Below are 18,034 nucleotides of genomic sequence, written 5' to 3'. Positions count from 1 at the left end.
GATGTGAGGACAACTGTGAGGAAGATGTGCTAACCAGTCGCCCACCGTGCTGCCCTATGATTGAAATCCATCCATTTTCTTTACCGCTTATGCTCACTAGGGTCACGGGATGGTTGAAATCCTCCCAAAAATGTGTTTGGTAGTTTTGCACAAATATGAAGTTGTTTAAGGGATTTATGAAAAAAAGCAGAAAAAGTATTGATGGATGAGGATTTTATAGCTGTTTGTTTGTGTGTGTACATTTTAGCCACAAAGTTGTCCAAAGGGTTGTAAATTTGAGGAGACTTAGGCATGTTAAAATATTGTATGTTACCTTAGTTAATAAAGGTTTTGCAACAATTTTTAATGGATTACAATGTCCAACACATTGGAGGTCAACCAGCGTCCTCAATGGTTATATTATTTTCTGTCCTCCTTCAGGCTGCCCAACAGGTTTCTACGGCGCTCAGTGTGCTGAAGTTTGTCACTGTCAGAACGGGGCTGACTGTGACCACATCAGTGGGCAGTGTTCATGCAGGACAGGGTTCGTTGGAGAGAGCTGTGAACTTAGTGAGTATTGCTTCCATTGTTTCATTTGCACAAACTGTGAGCTGTTTAAAACCTCTCATCCCAAATGCAGAGTGTCCTGCTGGGACATTTGGCTATGGCTGCCAGCAACTTTGTGAATGTATGAACAACGCCACATGCGACTACGTGACAGGAACCTGCTATTGTAGCATTGGATTCAAAGGCATCCGCTGTGACCAAGGTGAGTCTTCTCCCGTCTTAGCATATGGCTCTGGGAAACAAATACATCTATCCTACAGGGATCTTGCATGTTGTATTTACTAAATGTTGAGAGATTTATTAACAGCATGTTCGAAAATAGAGCTTTATTATTTTGTCTCGGCTTGGGACAAATGCAGTGGCCATCTTCTGTAAAGTTCAATAAAGCCTTGTTTTTCATTTATATTGGAATGCTTATCTTCAGTTAGATTTTTCCATGAAAGAGACCGAAATCCATTTGCACATTCTTGATCTCAATTTAAAACAGTCGAAAATTGCTTTGACTTAGATCCATGAAGGGGTCTTTAAAGGTCGGATTAATTATAAGAGAGTGGTCATATCCACTTTATGTCAGAATTTGACAGGTGATGATTTTTGAACTTATGTCGGAAGTGTTGACGTCATCGGAAGTGACGTCTCCGGAAATCCAGCCACAAATCCCAGGAACATGATTTACGGCCTGAGGGAATAGTGGGGTGGTCCCACACATCCGGTCACCAGTCCAAAACACCTATTGATAGATTGATAACACACTTGTCAATAGATTTACGACCTTTGGGATTGAACAAGTTCCCAAGAGGGCCCCCTCTGGAAAACCAATTGACCCCTCCCACCTGCAGGAGCCCTCTTTCCCCCAAGCGGCGCCCCCGCACTTCCTGTCACATCCTCACACCTCACCCCACCACACATTCTCAGCCATTCCCTAAGGACCCTGTCAATAGAATGATAACACAGACCCATTGTTCAATTGTGTCAGAAAAAAATTGATGTTACGAAAATCCCTTATTCCTACCACACCTACAGTACATCTCTTAATGTCAATTTCACAGTCAAACATACATGTTCTTTTTTCGTCAATCATAAATTGTCATATCAGCACCCCGAAAGGTCTGGGGATGTTCGGTCTTGACCCGTCACAGTGATGTCATCGTCTATCCATACAGCAACATGCAAACAGAGCACACACCTGCACCTCTACAGCTTTTCCGCTGGGAGCGTGTTAGTCACCTTTTGCAATTAGCATACATAAGGTTGTATGTGACTTCTTCCCAGGCCGTTTTGAGCATGGAAAACTGAGGGGATTCTTCTCCTTATGTTTATGAGAAGTCCATCAATCCATCCATTTTCCGAACCGCATTACCCTCACTAGGGTCGCGGACGTGCTGGAGCCTATCCCAGCCATCTTCGGGCGAGAGGCGGGGTACACCCTGAACTGGTCGCCAGCCAATCGTAGAAACAAACAAGCATTCACACTCACATTCACACCTACGGGAAGTCATCATTAAGAAACAACAATACTTTTCAGCCTCATACAAGAAAAAACAAGAAAAAAAACAAGAAAAAACAACTTTCTTCCACTTATCCGAGGTCGGGTCGCGGGGGCAGTAGCTTTAAAAGGGAAGCCCAGAATTCCCTCTTCCATCCAGCTCTTCCGGGGGGATCCCGAGTGGTTCCCAGGCCAGCCGGGTCCACCGTGTCATGGGTCGTCCCCGGGGTCTTCTCCCGGTGGGATGTGCCCGGAGCAACTCACCAGGGAGGCGTCCAGGAGGGATCCTAATCAGATGACCGAGCCACCTCACCTGGCTCCTCTCAATGCGGAGGAGCAGCGGCTCTACTCTTGAGCTCCTCCCGGATGACCAAGCTTCTCACCCTATCTCTAAAGGAGAGCCCGGACACCTTGCTTGTATCCGGGATCTTGTTCTTTCAATCATGACCCACAGCTCGTGACCATAGGTGGGGTTGTGAGGGATACGGAGCAGACCATTGGGTACTGCTTAGAAGTTGGCCAACGACTCAAGCCAAATTCTGGATGCTTTAGGTTTTATCGAAAATGTTGAAGCAATGTTCAAGGCATGTCCAGACACGTATGGAGCATTGAATCATAAGATAATCTATCTAAAATGGGGCATGTCCCTATGACGTTGTGTGGTGGGTTTTATTTTTGTTTGTTTGTTTGTTTTTTGCCCTGCCAAACCACTATAAGTGGTTTGTTACGTGACCAAATCTGGAAAACGGGGTCGCTGATGTCTTGCGGACACTACGCTAACAAGCATGACCACGGTTTGCAGACATGAAGCCGAACTAAACTAAACTAACTGAAATGTAGTTTTCTTCATGGCAGGTGTCCTCAGACAAAATTTAAATACATGTATATAATTTAATTTGACAAATATGGGTGCCAGTATAATTGAACGCTAAGGTCTGAGTTGCCATCTTACCTTTATTTCTTTTACAATAAAAGACAGAAATTTGATTACGTTGCATAATACAGTATTTCAGTATTTGTGCTAAAACACAAAACCTTATTCTCTGAACCATTTGTATTTTTTCTCACTACTACAGTTTTCATTAACCAGATGCTGACATGACCATCTTTTATAATTTCTATAAATTATTGTGTGTGATATATAATTCCAACCATAACCAATAACCATATATCCCAAAAACATGCATTAATTGGAGACTCTAAATTGCCCGTAGGTGTGAATGTGAGTGTGAATGGTTGTTTGTTTGTATGTGCCCTGCGATTGGCTGGCAACCAGTTCAGGGTGTACCCCGCCTCCTGCCCGATGACAGCTGGGATAGGCTCCAGCACGCCCGCGACCCTAGTGAGGAGAAGCGGCTCAGAAAATGGATGGATGGATATATGTATATATATATATAAAAAACAGCTGTTGCGGCAAAGAAGATGCGGTAAATTTTCAAAATAAAACACATTGACACGCGAATTGCAATACAACAGAAATTATATAAATTCGTCATTCTTTCTCTGCGGCCCGGTAACAAATGCCTCACAGCCAGGTACCGGTACGCGGACCGGTGGTTACGGACCACTGTCTTAAAGAAAGCTCAGACAATCACATTTTAAAAAATGTCTGTAAAATCTCATGGCCTCTTTTTGTCCCTAGAAGCACACACACACACACACAAAGATGTGCGCACACGTACATACTTTCATCCTAAACTTGAAATTCACAGTACTTATGCCTTGGACTTACTCCCGTCTCTGCTAATAACTCTCTACAGTAGTCTGACAAGAAGGATACGCATGTACGTTTTACATTCTACGAAAAGGAATTCATATGATTCGTAGTATGTCAGTGTTGTCCAGCACAGCCTCAGAGATGTGCAGCCGCGTTCCAAACGTAGGTCCAGAACGAACTCGATGGATCCCTTAGCCTGAGTCAAGCGTGTGGCTAGACCTCGTCTACGCTGAGCAACAGTGTGACTGGAAACCACGTGCTGCGACAAGTACAGGTAAGCAGAGTAAAGTACAAAAGTACTTACTTTTAAAATAGTCAAGTATGCCAAGGCAAGTATTATAATATATATTACAATATAATGTATGTTTAAATATTGTGACATCAATGCATTAGCTCAAGATTGAGCATGCCCTGACACGCCTCTTTGAGAGCGGTCCTCTAGAAAATTTACGATGACACATTTTGTATGGTTTATAAGAACACAGCATACAAGGGTGAACAGTATTGCTGTTGCTAGAGGATGACTTCCCGTAAACATAAGGAGAGGAATCCTGAAAATGTTTTACTTTTTATTGACATGAAGAGATCACCCATAGGTGTCATGGGAATAACGGATTTTCATAACATCATTTTTTTTTTTTTTGACACAATTGAACACTTTGGGTCTGTTATCATTCTAGCGGCACAGTCCTTAGAGCGTGGCTGAGAATATGTGGTGGGGTGAGGTGTGAGGATGTGACTGGAATTGCGGGGGACCCGCTTGGGGGAAAGAGGGCTCCTGCGGGTGGGAGGGGTCAATTGGTTTTCCAGAGGGGGCCCTCTTGGGGACTTGTTCACTCCCAAAGGTTGGTAAATCTATTGACAACTGTGTTATCAGTCTATCACCAGGTGATTGGAAAGGTGACCGGATGTGAGGGACTACTGAAGGGATGCCTCGGGCTGTCTATTCCCTAAGGTCGTAAATCAATTACTAGGGATTTCCGGCCGGATTTCCGGAGACGTCACTTCCAATGACGTCGACGCTTCTGGCATAAGATCATAAATCATCAACCGTCAAATGTTGACATAAAGTGGATATTACCACTATCATAAAACAAAATATGAGATGATAAAAATCACATTGAATAAAATGTCACTGTGCTATGTATGCCTAGTAACGATGTCATAAACACTAATATCCCATCAGAAAGCTAATAAAACTAAATTTAATCGGGAGGGCAATTTGATTTCTATTGCAAAAATTCATAGATAGGGAAAATCTAGAGTGCTCTACAGTGGCAAAAAATAATAATAATAATATAAACATGATAAAATGAAAAGATGAAAATCAAAATAAAATCTCAAGATTAAAGCAGGATAACTAAAAAGATAAAAAAAAAAAACATTTATTTTTTTTTAAACGGTAAAATGAAAAAACAGATTCAAGCCAAAGGGAAAAGACCATTTATGAAAAAGCAACAGTGCACGATAAAGTTTTCAGGCCATATTTACATATATACAATATAATAGGGAAAATTTAAGCAGACCTCAGGTGTTCAGTTGAAATGCATAGAAACCAAACAAAGCTTCCATTTGTTTAGTTCTGGTTCTAGAAACACTCAATAAGCCCGGACCCCACAAACTGAAGGGTCTGGAAGTCTCAAAAGCACTTGAATATACTTAGGTTCAAAACCATTCAGCGTTTTGTAGACCGACAGTACATTTTTACATGTTGACCATCAATTTGACTTGTCAGCAGCCCTGTTGATGGAGGAGCTGAACCCTTACACCAAGATCAGCCCTGCTCTTGCATCCGAGCGTCAGTCAGCGGGCGCCATCCTGGGCATCATCTTTCTGCTGCTGCTCATTATGGCCATGCTGGGTCTGGTGGTTTGGTTGCGCTACCGAGGCCACCATATCCCGAGTGTCACCTACACACCCGCCCTGCACATCAACTCCACTGACTACTCCCTCTCTGGTAAGGTCTCGGTCTCTCTCTCTCTTTTCCTCTCTCTCTCTCTCTCTCTCTCTCTCTCTCTCTCTCTCTTTCTCTCTCTCTCTCTCTCTCTCTCTTGCTCTCGTTCGCTTGTCATTTTTTCCTCAGCATAGGCTGAAATAGACAATAGGCTCATCTCATTTCAATCTTTGTAACTTCCCAGGTGCTCGCTCCTCGCTCCTCTGTTTACATGCTTGCGCCTCCCACCAGAAATTCCATCGAGGAGACGAGCAGCTTGACAGAGGAGCTAAAGATGACCTCACGTCATTGGCGCGTGTCACAAATGAACCGTCTGCCTGGCTGAATTATTACTATCACCACAAACGTCCAAATTATGCGTAATGTTTCAAGTTATCAAGTATAAAAGTAACTGTTACTCTTCACAACTTTGCAGATGCAAAGATGATCAAGAGTGGTCTATCCCGGTGGAGATAAAACAGGAAAAACAAATAATTATTTAAAAGCTAAATTACAAAGGTGGGTCTTGAGCCTGTTCTTAAAAACAAGAACATTCAGCATTAAGAGATTGAGATGAGGCCCATTTGTTTTTGTCACTGCTATTTTGAAACGTGTTGTTTCCATTGCTCTCTCTTTTGTTCAGTGTAGTGATACAGTTGAAACCCGATGTTTACGTACACTATATAAAAAGACACAATTTTTTCTCACTGTCTGACATGAAATCAGACTAAACTAATTAAGATTATTAAAATTACTGTATTTCCATTTGCTAAATGCCAGAATAATGATAAAAAGGTTTTTGGGGCAAGTTTTTCATTACTTTCTTCAAAGTCAGAAATTTACATCCAGTAAGATTACTATGCCTTTTAACAATTTGGGGGAAACCCAAGTGATGATGTAATTCCTTTGCAAGCTTAGGTTTATTGACAACATTTGAGTTCATTAGAGATACACCTGTGGATGTATTTGAATTGGGCACACCTGAAGCAAGCGGCTTCTTTGTGTAACATCATGGGAAAGCCAAAATAAAGCAGCCAGATATCAGGAAGAGAATTGTGGACTTGCACAAGTCTGGTTCATACTTGGGTGCAATTTCCAGATGCCTGAAGGTTCCACGTTCCTCTTTTCAAACAATTATACGCAAGTACAGTATAAACACCATGGGAATGTCTATCCATCGTACCGCTCAGGATGGAGACGGGGTCTGTGTCCCAGAGATGAATGTGGTTTGGTCTGAAATCAACTCGAGAACAAAAGCAAAATACCTTGTGAAGATGCTGGCTGAAGCTGGTAAGAGTGTGTCAATCCACAATGAAAGAATTACTCTACCAACATGGGCTTAATGGCTACTCTGCCAGGAAGAAGCCCTTACTTGAAAATAAAAATAAAAAAAACAGATGACATTTTGCAAATGCACATAGGGACAAAGACCTTCATTTTTGGACACATGTCTTGTTGTCTGACAAAACAAAAATTGAACTGTTTGGCCATAATGAGCATCGTTACATTTGGAGGAAAAAGAGGGAAGCTTGCAAGCCTGAGAACACCATCCCAAGTTTGAAATACGGGCGTGGGAGGATCATGTTGTGGGGTTGTTCTGTGCAGAAGGGACTGGTGCACGTCACAAAATAGATGGCATCATGAGGAAAAGGAAATGATCTGAAAATACTGAAGCAAGATCTCAAGACATCAGCCAGGAAGTTAAAGCTTGAGCGCAAATTAGTCTTCCAAATGGACAATGACCCGAAGTACACTGCCAAACTAGTTACAAAGTGGCTTCAGGATAATCAATGTTTTGGAGTGGCGATGGCAAAGCCCTGATCTTAATGCTATTGAAAATATATTATCAGACCTGAAAGGTTATGTGTGAGCAAGGCGGCCTACAAACTTGGCTCAGGTACACCAGTTCTGTCAGGGGGAATGGGCCAAAATTTCTGCCAACTATTTTGAGAGGCTTGTGGAAGGATATCCAAAACATTTGACCCAAGTCATGCAGTGTCAAGGCAGTAGTACCACATACTAATGAATTGTATGTGAACTTCTGATTTAGAAGAAAGTGAGGAAAAAATTTCTTTTAAAAAATCCTCTCATTATTCTGGCATTTAGCAATTAGAAATAATTTTGGTAATCATAAGTGACCTAAAACAGCAAAAGTTTAGTCTGATTTCATGTCAGACAGTGAGGAGAAAAAAAACGCAAGTCTTCATATAGTGTTTATAAATTTCTAGTTTCGACTGTATAATCATAAGGATGAACCTAAAATACACAATGACTTTTACAGGTCTCTAAACTCTTGAAAGCATATGTCCAACAGATCAATGTTTCAGGACTTTTTGCAGAACTTGCTGTTCTCTGACAAGGAGCCGAATACCTGTTTGATCAATTTCCAAGGATGTCCACTTCAATCCATTTCGATGATTCTTCCAGTCTGTCTGTGTCCAACCTGCTGATGACACTGTGAGTCTGTGACTCTCTAAGCTCAGTGACCGCTTCCCTCTGAGAACATCCTGATTGAAGCCTCACAATGGCAGGGTACGAATGATCAATTGTTAGGTGTCACCTTGGTCTCATGATATTGAAATGTGAACAGCATGCCATAGAGGCCTGTTTCAGTTCAATTCTAACCAGGAAATGTATCGGTCCATTCATGGGTCACACGCTTGTGATGAATTTTGCTGTTCAGGTCCCTGTTAGAGAACGGCAAGTTTTATGTCCACCCTAAAATCTCACCCCAAAGCCTAATATCCTTAACCTTTTTTAAGTAGTCAATGTTCTCACAAAAATTAGCGGCGGAGTGTTTGTCTCGCAACTGAAAGATTACAGGTTTGATCCTGTGCTTCTTGATGCTCCTGATGCTGCATCTGGGTTGAATGAGTTAATCTAATGCTTCCATTGCAGCGTACACCGTCATCAAATTGTTTAAGTGCCACTTAACAAGTTCTTTCCAGTAATCATGTCTTTTTTATTACTTTCCAGCTTTGTACACCAGTTACCAGACATTTAAGTTTGGTTGTCATGTTCACCTTATTTATGTACTGTATATGAAGTGATGATGTGTAGAAGACAAGAGAACATTGTGGTCATGTGATATGGCGACAGCAGGGCTTCAGTGCACTGGCCCGCTCGCTTCTGCAGAGTCGTCACCTTGTAACAGCTCCATAGGCCACTGCTTCTCCAACCCCAGCTACTGCACGCTGGGACCCTGCACCTATGCCGCCCACTACGCCAAACCGGACAAGAGGTGCGCCACCAAGGTAGGCCTACATGGCTTCTCGAACACGTCATCACAGGAAACATGCCCGAACGAGCAGTATGTCCAGCTCAGTTCAGTAGCATGTCAGAAGAAACTACACAACATATGATATACTGTATCTTGCTGTTAGATTAAAACCATTTAATGTTAGAGGGGAAGTTTATTTTCATTTGATTGACTCATTTAAGAATATATAACTTCTGTACCAATCTCAGCCCAATCAGTTTTGCAACATTTACTAAAGTCTCATGCAAACAGGCTGTCTGTGGGCACTCAACTTTGAAAATGTTGCTCACACATTTGGATGAAGTCGGTTGCTAACATGGTCATCACCAAATTAAATCATAGTCTTAACTAATCGAGCCCCACCGCTAATACAGAGTCAGCCAAACAATGTACTGTAGACACACATCGGGAAAAGGTAAAGTTCCATAAATATTCATCCATACTTCCATTTTCTACCGCTTAGCCGAGGTCGGGTCGCGGGGTCAGTAGGTTTAGCAGGGATGCCCAGACTTCCCTCTCCCCAGCCACTTTATCCAGCTCTTCTGGGGGGGATCCCGAGGAGTTCCTAGGCCAGCCGAGAGACATAGTCTCTCCAGTGTGTCCTGGGTCATCCCCGGAGTCTCCTTCCGGTGGGACGTGCCCGGAACACCTCACCAGGGAGGCATCAGAATAAGATGCCCCAGCCACCTCATCTGGCTTCTCTCAATGCGGAGGAGCAGTGGCTCTACTATGAGCCCCTCCCGGATGACCGATCTTCTCACCCTATCTCTAAGGAAGAGCCCGGACCCTGCGGAGGAAACTCATTTCGGCCGCTTGTGTCCGGGATCTTGTTCTTTCGGTCACGACCCACAGCTCGTGACCACAGGTGAGGGTAGGAGCGTAGATCAACCAGTAAATTGAGAGCTTTGCTTTTCAGCTTAGCTCCTTCTTTACCACAACGGACCGATACAAAGTCCGCATCACTGCAGACGCTGCACCGATCCGCCTGTCGATCTCCCGTTGCATTCTTCCCTCTCTCGTGAACAAGACCCCAAGATACTTGAACTCCTCCACTTGGGGCAGGATCTTATCCCCGACCTGGAGAGGGCACGCCACCATTTTCCGACTGAGGACCATGGTCTCAGATTTGGAGGTGCTGATTCTCATCCCAGCCACTTCACACTCGGCTGTGAATCGCTCCAGTGAGAATTGGAGATCATGGCTTGATGAAGCCAACGGAACCACATCATCTGCAAAAAGCAGTGATGCAATACTGAGGCCACCAAACCGGACCCCCGCTACGCCTCGGGTGCATCCAGAAATTCCGTCCATAAAAGTTATTAACCGAATCAGCCTTGGCGGAGTCCAACCCTCACCGGAAAACGAGTCCGACTTACTGTCGGGAATGCGGACCAAACTCTGACACTGGACCGAACAGCCCATATCAGGTGTTTCGGTACCCCATACTCCTGAAGCACCCCCCACAGGACTCCCAGAGGGACACGGTTGAACGTCCACCCGGACTCGATGTCCCCCGCTTCCCCCGGAACAGGAGCAAAGTTCTGTCGGAGGTGGGATTTGAAACTCCTTCTGACAGGGGATTCTGCCACACGTTCCCAGCAGACCCTCACGATACGTTTAGGCCTGCCAGGTCGGACCGGCATCTTCCCCCACCATTGGAGCCAACTCACCACCAGGAGATGATCAGTTTACAGCTCCGCTTCTCTCTTCACCCGAGTGTTCAAGACATGCGGCCGCAAGTCCGATGACACGACCACAAAGTCGATCATCGAACTGCGACCTAGGGTGTCCTGGTGCCAAGTGGACATGTGGACACCCTTATGTTTGAACATGGTGTTCGTTAGGGACTATGCGTGATGAGCACAGAAGTCCAATAACAGAACACCGCTCGGGTTCTGATCGGGGGGGGGGGCCGTTCCTCACAATCACTCCTTTCCAGGTCTCACTATAATTGCCCATGTGAGCATTGAAGTCCCCCAGCAGAAAGATGGAGTCCCCAGCAGGGGGAGTGCTCTCCAGCACCCCCTCCAAGGAGACCCAAAATAGTGGGTACGCTGAACTGCTGTTTGGTGCACAGGCACAAACAACAGTCAGGACCCGTCCCACCACCCGAAGGCGGAGGGAGGCTACCCTCTCGTCCATCAGGGTGAACCCCAATGCACAGGCGCCGAGCCGGGTCCAATAAGTATACCCACACCTGCTCAGCGCCTCTCACCGTAGGCAACTCCAGAGTGGAAGAGAAAATGTCTTCCTGAATTGTTTGTCATAATAGAGGTTTTTGGAGCTGTGCTTTGTCTGGTCCCTCACCTGTTTGCCATGAGTGACCCTGCCAGGGGCATAAAGCCCTAGACAACTTAGCTCCTTGGATCATTCGGACACACAAACCCTTCCACCATGATAAGGTGACAGTTCAAGGACAAGGAGGTGTGCATAAATATTTTAATACAAAATTTATTCAGACATCAAGAGATTAATACAAGTTACTTTTGGCCTCTACAATTATAACGCAGGAGGTCCTTAAAGTGGTGGCCATTACCTTCCAGACATTTATGTGTACGCCGAACTACTGCTTGGGTAAGTTCGGCCAAAGTGCCCAATGGGATTGCTGCACAGGCATTTTCAATTTCTTGTCTAAGGACCACCTAAGATAGTTGGTTTCCTACCATACACATCCTTCAGGGTCCGCCATAGGAAAAGGTCTGCGGGTGTTAAATCAGGAGAACGTGGGGGGAACTCGACTGCACCACTTTGTGCTAGCCAGCTTTCCTTGCAAATTCTTATCCAGATAAGCTTGCACGTCTCGGTGGTAATGTGGCATAGTGTGGTAGGATGAATTTTTCTTTCAACAAGTCGGAGCATGCCTTGTATTAATTTTGTGATGGCTGAATAAATTTGGTTTTTAAATATTGATGCTAGTTTTCCTTTTCCTAATGTGTGTATACATTTTTGGGCTGACTGTATTAGGGGTGCCGGCATGGTGACCGACTGGTTAGCACACCTGCCTCACAGTGCTGGTGACCGGGGTTCAAATCCCGGCCCTGCCTGTGTGGAGTTTGCATGTTCTCCCCGTGCCTGGGTGGGATTTCTCCAGGCACTGCGGTTTCCTCCCACATCCCAAAAACATGCGTGGTAGGTTGATTGAAGTCTCTAAATTGCCCGTAGGTGTCAATGTGAATGCAACTGGTTATTTGTTTCTATCTGCCCTGCGATTGGCTGGCGACCAATTCAGGGTGCACCCTGCCTCCCGCCCAAAGATAGCTGGGATAGGCTCCAGCGGCCCGCGACCCTAGTGTGGCTAAGCGGTGAAGAAAATGGATGGATGGATGGATATATATAATGCAGCCCTATGGGGGTCACAAGCCAGTGCAAACTATAGGCCGGTGCCAAGCCCGGATAAATGCAAAGGGTTGCGTCAGGAAGGGGCAGCTGCCCGCGAAACCTAGTGACGATAAGTGGTAAGGAAGATGAATGAATGAATGTATGTATGTATATATAGCGGCTATGCCCCACAGGTATGATGTGACCTAGAGGTGAAAGATAAATTCTGGAAGAAGCTAGACAAAGTAGTTCTGAGCATCCCAGACAGAGAGAGAGCGTTGTGGTGAAGGAAACAAGGGTGATGAAAAAGTGATGGGTAAGTACGACATCCAGGAAAGGAACTTGGAGGGACACATGGTGGTAGACTTTGCAAAAAGGATGGAAATGGCTGAAGTGAGGTTTTTTCCAGAAGAGGCAGGACTATGTTCCTACAAGAGCGGAGGTAGAAGCACGCAGGTGGATTACATTGTATGCAGACGATGTAATCTGAAGGAGGATACCGACTGTAAGGTTGTGGTAGGGGAGAGTGTGGCTAGACAGCATAGGATGGTGGTGTGTAAGATGACTCTGGTGGTGGGGAGGAAGATTAAGAAGACAAAGGCAGAGCAGAGAACCATGTGGTGGAAGCTGAGAAAGGAAGATTATTGTGCGGCTTTTCAGGAAGAGGTGAGACAGGCTCTCGTGGACAGGAAGAGCTTCAAGAAGACTGGACCACTACAGCCAAGGTGATCAGAGAAACAGGCAGGAGAGTACTTGGTGCATCTTCTGGGAGGAAAGGAGAGAAGGAGACTTGGTGGTGGAACCTCACAGTACAGGAAATCATACAAGGAAAGAGGTTAGCTAAGGATAAGTGGGACACTGAGAGGATCAGAATCAGAATCATCTTTATTTGCCAAATATGTCCAAAAACACACGAGGAATTTGTCTCCGGTAGTTGGAGCCGCTCTAGTACGACAACAGACAGTCAATTGACAAAGAACACTTTTGAGAAGCTCTTTTTTTCCCTCATTAATGTACACGCAGCACCCCATATTGACAGAAAAAAAACTGAATTTTTGAATTTTTTGCAGATTTATTAAGAAAGAAAAACGGAAATATCACACAGCCGTAAGTATTCAGACCCTTTGCGCAGTATTTAGTAGAAGCACCCTTTTGAGCTCATACAGCCATCAGTATTTCCACACCTGGATTTGGGGATCCTCTGCCATTCCTCCTCGCAGATCCTCTCCAGTTCTGTCAGGTTGGATGGTGAATGTTGGTGGACAGCCATTTTCAGGTCTCTCCAGAGATGCTCAATTGGGTTTAAGTCAGGGCTCTGGCTGGACCATTCAAGAACAGTCACGGAGTTGTTCTGAAGCCACTCCTTCGTTATTTTAGCTGTGTGCTTAGGGTCATTGTCTGGTTGGAAGTTAACCTTCGGCCCAGTCTGAGGTCCTGAGCACTCTGAAGAAGGTTTTCGTCCAGGAAATCCCTGTACTTGGCTGCATTCATCTTTCCTTTGATTGCAACTAGTCTCCCTGTCCCTGCAGCTGAGAAACACCCCCACAGCATGGTGCTGCCACCATCATGCTTCACTGTTGGGACTGTATTGGACAGGTGATGATCAGTGACTGGTTTTCTCCACACACACTGCTTAGAATTAAGGCCAAAAAGGCCAACTGCTTAGAATTAAGGCCAACTGCTTAGAATTGAGGCCAAAAAGATTCTCTGGTCTCATCAGACCAGAGAATCTTATTTCTCAGCATCTTGGAGTCCTTCAGATGTTTTTTTTTTTTATCTTTCATGTGTCTTGCAACTGAGGAGAGGCTTCCGTCGGGCGACTCTGCCATAAAGCCTCGACCGGTGGAGGGCTGCAGTGATAGTTGACTTTCCGACTGCACCTGGAGCTCAGCTCCAGTGATCTTTGGGTTCTTCTTTACCTCTCTCACCAATGCTCTTCACCGTTTGCTCAGTTTGGCCGAATGGCCAACTCTAGGAAGGGTTCTGATCATCCCAAACGTCTTCAATTTAAGGATTATGGAGGCTACTTTGCTCTTAGGAATCTTAAGTGCATCAGAAATGTTTTTGTAACCTTGGCCAGATCTGTGCCTCGCCACAATTCTTTCTCTGAGCTCTTCAGGCAGTTCCTGTGACCTCATGATTCTCATTTGCTCTGACATGCACTGTGAGCTGTAAGGTCTTATATAGACAGGTGTGTGGCTTTCCTAATCAAGTCCAATCAGTATAATCAAACACAGCTGGACTCCAATGAGACTGTAGAACCATCTCAAGGATGATCAGAAGCAATGGACAGCACCCGGTATGAATATATGAGTGTCTGAATACTTGTGGCTTTGTGATATTTCAGTTCTTCTTTTTGAAAAAAATGAACAAATGATTTTAGCAAATGGCTGCAATATAACAAAGAGTGAAACATTTAAGGGGGTCTGACTACTTTCCATACTCACTGTGTGTGTGTATATGTATATATACAAACACACACATTATTGTTAACAGCAAATTGTATTCAAAATCAAAAGTCATGGAAAATTGTGGCAAGCAAATACATGTTTAAGTACCGCACTGTATCCAACTATTGTTCAATTAATGTTAAGAAGAGATTTGGTGAAAATATGCTTGTAATATTTGCTAAAAGTAAAGAAAATGTTCAGTCCAGATTTTCTGACAAAATGAAAAGGAACAAATCCATTTAGCAAGAAATATTTAGTGGACCCCGTTCGTTTGCTTGAGTGGACCATATAAAATAATGTGGCCCTCAAATTTGACACCAAGTCATAAGAGGTGCGCCACTTTTGCTTTGACATCTGCCTTAGTGTGAGATTTGGTTCGCTGTTATATGCACGCAAATATACAGCGGTGTCAAGTCATGTTTTTTTTTTATAGACCTTAGTCACAGTAGTCGATGATTGACGACGTGAGTGTGTTGAATTTGCCCCTGAGGGATTACAATGAGTTTAATTTAAATGTTGGCTGGCGACCAGTTCAGGTTGTGCTCACCCTCACCTCTCACCCGAAGATAGCTGGGATAGGCTTCAGCACGCCCGCAACCCTAGTTGAGGATAAGCGGGACGCAAAATGGATGGATGGATAATAAATCAATGCCCCAACCCTTCTCCTGTCTCATGTAATAGAGGTTTCCTTTTCTTTCCCAGATGAAGGCCAAACGACGACACAGGAACAGTGCTCCAGAGTGGGGAGCCTATTGTAACCTCAGTGAGATGGGTCAGTCTCTGGTGTACCTTTTTTGTTTTATTCTCTCTCTTTTTGCTCCATGTTTCATGGCTTGGTCCTCAGACAGTGCCACTTGATGTACATACGATGTTATTTGTCTGTGAAGGGGCGCTCTTGTTTAAAATGTTCTATCCTTTGTTATTACCACACAGGTGTATACTGCATTGACCGGCGTTACAGTTACCAAGTGGAGCCGCGCAACAGAGGTACATTGTGTGGAGGACCTCAGCTTGTGACCTCATCACCTCAGACTCTTCAGCCAATCCGCTCATTTGAACACTTTCCCCGCCCGGCCAATGATTGCCTCTCCTACATTTTGAACCTCCTCAGTTGCGTCTTGGCATTGGAGCATTGAACGTCATACAATATTCTTTATTAGAGTAGACGCTTTGACACAGAACTTGTTTTCGTCACGTACATAACAGCGTGTGGCCCCTTGCTTTAGTTAACAGAGTGCAGTGGCAAAACATGCAAACTCCACACAGGCAAAAACCGGAGCCAAGATTGGAACCCTGAACCTCAGAACTGTGAGGCAGATTACTGTAGCTAACCACCCTTGTGCTGCAAAAATATCGGTTCGAAACAGTTCAGTTAGGATATCAGATATTTTCCACTGTGTGAATGAGTGAACAAGGTGACATTTCAAAAGCCCTTTCAGTACATTTACTGTCGTAAGGTGCTACTGTATATAAATGATTTACGCAGACAAGATGCGCAAAAGAGGTGCAGAATTCCCTAGTGTCCCCAATCTTAGCGTGTACCTGAATGTTTCCTTACACAGTTGACATGTTAAGTCTGAGCTTGTCCTTACAAATGTGTTTGTGTCTGCAGGTTGCAACTGATTCCTCTCCTCTGTGTGCCACCCTCATCTCTCCCCAAACTCACTCAGGAATTCTCTTCTCCATTGAAAGTCATCACTGTGTTGTTCTTCCTTTAAGCTCCACCGAATAGCTGCCTTTTAACCTATTTCTTCATCCTAATAACGAACTCTGTTCCATATGTGCCCTGAAATTTACAAAAACACCTGACAGAGCATTTCTCTATTATTTGAAAGGATGAGGATGATGAGAATATTTCTGCCGAGTGCCATCACAGACAATAAACATTGTTGTCGTGTTTGTTCCTTCCGTAGACTACATGAAGAGCTCCATGTCCAGCACCTGCTCACTTAACAGCGAAAACCCGTACGCCACCATCAACGACCCACCTGGTTTGGCGTGCAAACACTCGGAGAGCAGCTACGTGGAGATGAAATCACCAACTCACCATGAACACATCACGCACCACAGTGCTGCTACCACCATGAACATTTCCAGTACCAATGTGCCTGCCAAGAATGTCTACAATATGGGTATGTTCGTTAGACGTGAAATTGGACTGTCCTATGTCATTGCTAAGCAAATCTGTGCAAACACCAAAACTTACGTTTTCTATTCACATTTTAATTTTTAAAAAAATATATGAAACTGCCAGGCCTCCATGGCAGTTAATTAATGTAATTCAACAGCAGTCAATGGCAGTGAATTAATGTATTTTTTTTAGTCCATGACAATTCAAAAAAAAAAAAAAAAAACAACAACAGGTAAATCAAAATGTAACAGTCCTAGAATTGACCTAAAAATAACAGCTTCCTTTCCCCCCCTGCCCCCCCCCCCCTTTTTTTTATATCCTGTCTTGTATTGAATTATTTGTATATGTTCAAGAAATTATTAATAAAACTCTTCCTTCTTGAGAATATACAATTATATTCTGTGCGTCTAGTGGGACTTTAAAGAAGAGTGTGGGGGGCAAAAATCAAGACTTTAAATTCAAATTACTTTATATTTTTTCAGTGATCTACCACAAATTTTTTAAAGTCTTTTTATTTCAATTATCTCCACTTGTTCCTTGTAAGCGCTTTGATTGGTGCGGTGCAATCCATTGATGATGGCTCACTATTGGTCCCTTGATTGACAGGTGATAAATCCACTGTGCACCTCACCTCTCAATCCTAAATCAGCCAGTCTAGGCTCCAGACTTCCATGTGACCCTGAATAGGAAAAATACATTCTATATACAGTACAGTAGAGGTGTCAAATGTACTGCCCGTGGGCCAGAATCAGCCCGTCAGGGGCTCCAATCCAGCCTGTGGCGATATAGAGCATATTAACTGCTATTTTTCAATAAAAGTACCTTTTGTTGCTATATTGTTGCTATCCACTGGTGAGCTCACTGACGACCCCTAAACAATCGCCATTAAATGACATTCTGAAATTGGCTGCTACTCACGATTTGACAAGTGATATTAGAAATATTTTAAGAAACTGAATATTGTAAAATGGCGGCACGGTTGACGACTGGTTAGTTGTTGGATTTATCTCACCAAACATTATAATGAATAAACACAAAAGGAATGAAGACGTTGGTCATTTTACTCATGAGGAGGGCGCATGGGAGATTGTTCAGGTTACAGCCTCTCAACACGCTCTCAACAATCTCCCCGTCGCTCCTACATTTATTTGAAAATAGGAGGGTTCTACAAGACATAATGTTCTAAGCATTAAG

At 44.0% G+C, this 18,034-nt stretch overlaps 1 protein-coding gene across 4 annotated transcripts in view; it reads left to right on the top strand.

Annotated features, from left to right (window-relative positions):
* LOC133395806 (multiple epidermal growth factor-like domains protein 11) overlaps positions 1 to 18,034 on the top strand; it is a 246,997-nt gene that overhangs the window by 226,262 nt on the left and 2,701 nt on the right. For 3 of the 4 annotated variants that reach the window (XM_061665019.1, XM_061665028.1, XM_061665010.1), the window contains 7 exons: positions 421 to 549; positions 620 to 748; positions 5,488 to 5,706; positions 8,782 to 8,936; positions 15,412 to 15,481; positions 15,643 to 15,696; positions 16,623 to 16,841. In XM_061665019.1, the coding sequence (XP_061521003.1) occupies positions 421 to 549; positions 620 to 748; positions 5,488 to 5,706; positions 8,782 to 8,936; positions 15,412 to 15,481; positions 15,643 to 15,696; positions 16,623 to 16,841 (975 nt within the window). The remainder of the gene's footprint in view (positions 1 to 420; positions 550 to 619; positions 749 to 5,487; positions 5,707 to 8,781; positions 8,937 to 15,411; positions 15,482 to 15,642; positions 15,697 to 16,622; positions 16,842 to 18,034) is intronic. The other variant, XM_061665037.1, reaches the window with a different exon arrangement.

This window comes from Phycodurus eques, chromosome 2 (genome assembly GCF_024500275.1).
Source record: "Phycodurus eques isolate BA_2022a chromosome 2, UOR_Pequ_1.1, whole genome shotgun sequence".
Lineage (NCBI taxonomy): Eukaryota > Metazoa > Chordata > Actinopteri > Syngnathiformes > Syngnathidae > Phycodurus > Phycodurus eques.
The sequence above is the reverse complement of the archived record's forward strand: the minus strand, read 5'-3'. Positions and strand labels throughout refer to the sequence as shown.